Below are 3,930 nucleotides of genomic sequence, written 5' to 3'. Positions count from 1 at the left end.
CTGCGCGTGGACGGGGTGGGCCGCGACCTTCTGCGCCGGGGCTACAGGCAGGGCTCCCGCGGGGTCCTCTCCTGTCGCTGGCATCTCCTCCCTGCCGTGGGATCAGCGGTTGGTTAAAGGGACACACACACCGGGAAAGCTCAGAAAAGGTGAACTCAAGGGAAGGAGTCATATTTACCACCACGTCACTGCACGACACAACACTTGTGCACATGTGCGTGAGCTTTACCTGCCCCGGGCGCCACGCGGAAGGCCAGGAACACGGGCTGCAGCGGGAGAAGAGGCGCGTCAGAGCCCGGGCGGCATGCGGGCGACACCCGCCTCGCTCCCACGGGGCCGTCTGAGGCTCGCGGGGAGCCGGTGGCCAGCGAGGGACAGGGGCGCGTTCCCCGTAGCCACTGAACCTGCTGAGTGTGGAGCGAGCCAGGCTGGGCGGCCAGAGGCAAAGCACCTCTGCGTTTTGTGAAGAGGAATTAACCACATCAAAACAAACGTGCAGCCGGATTCACTGACGGCCGAGTGTGCCCCAACAATGGGGGCAGGCACGGGGCCCGGCCTGGTCTGCTCCCCGTGTCACCAGCGGGGACCTGTGTCCTAGGACAACGTGCCCAGTGCGCTGGCCCATCGGACTTGACGGTGGGAAAGCGTGGACGTCTTTAACTTGGCCCAGGGAACACCATCTGTCCTGCTGGCGAGGACGGTGGGGCCGTCGCGCCTATGGGTTAGGCCCCTGACCACCCGCCACCACTTAGACCGCCGGGTGTGAGGACACAGACACGTCACACGCACACTCGAGAAGCGGGCTACAGAGATCATCAGCTGTAGACGGGTTGTCATCGTACAAATAGTAAAGTGCACGTTTCATTCCATGGTGACTAGTACTTCCTTCCGCCTTACTTTCTACCTACGTACCGTCCCATGTGTTGTTAGAATTAGATAAAAACAGACAGCTTGCCCTCTTCCGTGAGGCCAGCCCGCCCCGCCGCCCCCAGGCCCGGCCGGGCTACGTCACCTTGTGGTCTCCCATGCAGACGTTGGGCCCGATGTGGTCGTAGGTGACAACCTTCTCCTCGCTCTCCGACTGGGAAAAGCAAACGGAGGGAATGGTGTGAGAGGCAGGGACGGTGGGGTTTCTTCAGGGAGAGGGGACAGTTCTTGCGAGAGCCACCCACCAGCCACCCTGCCCACCTCCCTGCCCACCTCCCATGCCACTGGCCCCTAGAGGGTGTGGCCAGCCGACAGAGGGTCCCAGTAGTCCGGCCAGCACCTGGGCGCCTTGGCCCCTGGCTCTTCCAGCCACCAGGGCTCCAGCCTCTGGAAGGCTGGTGTTGAGGGACTCGGGGTGCTGGCCCCTCAAGCTCTCCTCTGGCAGGCACCCCAGCTCGCCCCGTACCAGCTGCTTGCCCAGGCCCCAGAGTCCCATTGCCCAGAGCTCAGTGAGAACAGACGCCACTGAACCCCGCACCCCACCCGCACCAGCGCACAGCGTGCGGGCCGGGCGGCCGCCCTCGTTCCCGTGCGATGGTGACGGGTCCGCTCCCGGCAGTCAGTCAGCTGCAGCCGGGCTAGAACGTCTGAGGCTGTGAAGTCGAAGCTGAATTATCTGTGATGCAGTAGGAAGCCTGAGGTCAGATGTGCTGTCCAGTGTGGTCGCCTGCCCCGTGCGTGAGCACCGCCCACCCTCACACGGCGACGCCGCGGCTGCGGAAGTGGGCACATCCATCAAGTGCGCGTGGTAATTCACGGAGGCAGCATAAAATTGCGGGTTTCCAACTGCGTGATCTCGAGATGGATAAGCCAGCAGCCGCGGGCGTGCACAGCTCGCTGAGCGCCCGTCACCATCACCGTCACCGGCGTCACCGTGCCCGCAGGCAGCGCCGCGCCCGCCGCCTTTGGCGATTCCGGGCGGGGAAGCAGACGGAACGTGACGGCCAGGAAACGGAGCGTGGCATGATGGATGAGGCTGGGCGGCTGCCCGCGCTGCTGCCTGCGTCCCACAGGGGAGGGACGCAGGGCCCGGCTCCGCCCCCGGCCCCACCAGGTCTGCGGCACCAAGCCTCGGTCCCCACACCGGACAGCCTGGGAGGCTGCCTCGCGCCTGAGCCCCGGCCGTGCAGCGTGGTGCGGGCTCGGCCGCCCTCTCTCCCCGTCCGAAGCAGTCAGGTCTCGGAACATTTGTTGTAAAACGCACGTTTTGGGGGCTTGGACGTTTTCCTGGTAGGTGATGCCTGTCTCTGCCCTGGACCCCGAGGCCCCTAGAGGTGCCCGTTCTGCCGGCAACCTGTGCTCAGCTTGCCTCACGGGCTCGGAGCCGGCAGGCGTGGGCGGGAGCAGGCCCTGCCCGCAGGCCGGGGAGGACCGTCCAAGCTCCCAGCTGCCCGCCCGGCAGGGGAGCCTCCTGCAGACCCAGAGGCCCTGCTTGGGGCCCCTCCATTCCAGGCGGGGCAGGCCTCTTCCCCAGGGCTCAGGGATGAGCAGCAAGGGCCAGAACCCCACGAAAAAGGCCAGCGGCTCCAGGGGCCTGCTGAGCGGGGTGGGGTGTGTGGGGGGCAGGGCACGGTGTGTCCACAGGGCAGCAGTGGCAGCTCTGCCCCCTGCCGGGGACCCCTCGAGCCCCAGTGGGTAGGGGCCCAGGGTCTGGCCTAGGAGCACAGACGGGACTCCCTTCAGGGAGCGACTGGACCTAGAGCTGCTGAGCTGAGCCCGGGGGTGGCCTAGGCGGGGTCACCTCTTGCCACCGCTGCCACGTGACACCCAGAGAACCATCTGCTCCAAGCGCCAAGCATCAGGCCGCTGCCCCGATGAATCGATGCACTTCGTTATTGTATTTTTTCAAGATTATATTGATTGGTTTGACAAAACCAATTCAGATATTCTTTTGAAAACACTCCTTTTGTGTTAAAAGGTGGGAATTGAAAGTCCCAGGAAAATCGAGAGGCTCCAGGAAAGCTGAGGATCCCCCACATCCCAGGCAGTTCCCTCGTGAATGTCACCCACTCGCTCTCAGCGGCCTGGGTGTGGGCCTGGCCGGCCGCGGCCTGAGTGACCGCACGCATCTGCGTGGGGCTTGCTCCCTAGGGCGTGGCCGGCCTGCGGTCTGTGAACCTGGTGGCCATCTGCACATGGTGCTCCGACATCGGGTGCTCACAGGGTCCCCGATGCCTGGCTCCACCCGCAGCTCCCTCAGCCTGAGCCCTGGACCAGACACGGCGCGGGCTCCGTCACAGGGCGAGGTGGGTGCGCCCTTGGGGTCAACAGAGAGATGGGTCCCCCGGGGCTTCGCCTCCTGGGCCTGGTGTGCTGTGTCCCTCGGCATGGCCGGTCCTAGGCGGCCTATCACTTACCCTCAGAACCAGCTCCTTGGCGGACAGGGACATGAGGACGCGGTCACACCACGCCGGGCACCGCGTGTTCATGTACTGCTGGCCCTGGCTGGCGTCTTCGCTGTACGGGTAGCTAAGGGGACAGGACACAGGTGGTCAGCGCTGCCCGCTCCAGCCCCTCCCCTGCCCCCCGCCAGGAGGGCTGTGCCCCGGGGATGGCCAGGGCCACCCAAGGAGAGGCTACATGTACAGAAGTTTCCGGAACATAAAGTCAAACTCACAAATCCTTTAAAGAAACAGGATCATCTAGCGAACTCTGGTTTTAGTTTGGGACACAATCTGAAGTACAGTGAAAACCACCCACAGCACCCTGTGGCCGCCGTTCCCGGCCCCTCACGTCCCCCCTGCCCACAGTTCCCGCCTGTTTCGGGGTCCTGGCTCCAGGCTCTGCACGGGCCGGTGGGCTCAGCCTGCACCCAACACCGCGAGCCACTCCCAGGGGCCGTGTCGGAGGGGGCTGCATGGAGGCCTTGGCAAGTGAAGCTGCCTGGGGATGCCGGGCCCTGGAGAGAGCCTCAGGGGACCTCAGAAGGTCCCCACCGCATGC

General features: G+C 65.0%; 1 protein-coding gene across 1 annotated transcript in view; it reads right to left on the bottom strand.

The window, feature by feature from the left end:
* Positions 1-3,930, bottom strand: part of INPP5A (inositol polyphosphate-5-phosphatase A) — a 37,393-nt gene continuing 33,463 nt past the window's right edge. Inside the window, exons 6-9 of the mRNA XM_023538046.1 lie at positions 3,345-3,456; positions 1,013-1,081; positions 230-266; positions 1-88 (exon numbers count right to left, since the gene is read on the bottom strand). Of these exons, the coding sequence (XP_023393814.1) occupies positions 42-88; positions 230-266; positions 1,013-1,081; positions 3,345-3,456 (265 nt within the window). The 3' untranslated portion in view covers positions 1-41. The remainder of the gene's footprint in view (positions 89-229; positions 267-1,012; positions 1,082-3,344; positions 3,457-3,930) is intronic.

This window comes from Pteropus vampyrus, unplaced genomic scaffold, assembly GCF_000151845.1.
Source record: "Pteropus vampyrus isolate Shadow unplaced genomic scaffold, Pvam_2.0 Scaffold211, whole genome shotgun sequence".
In the NCBI taxonomy this organism is placed as follows: domain Eukaryota; kingdom Metazoa; phylum Chordata; class Mammalia; order Chiroptera; family Pteropodidae; genus Pteropus; species Pteropus vampyrus.
This window is presented reverse-complemented; position numbering and strand designations above follow the sequence as displayed.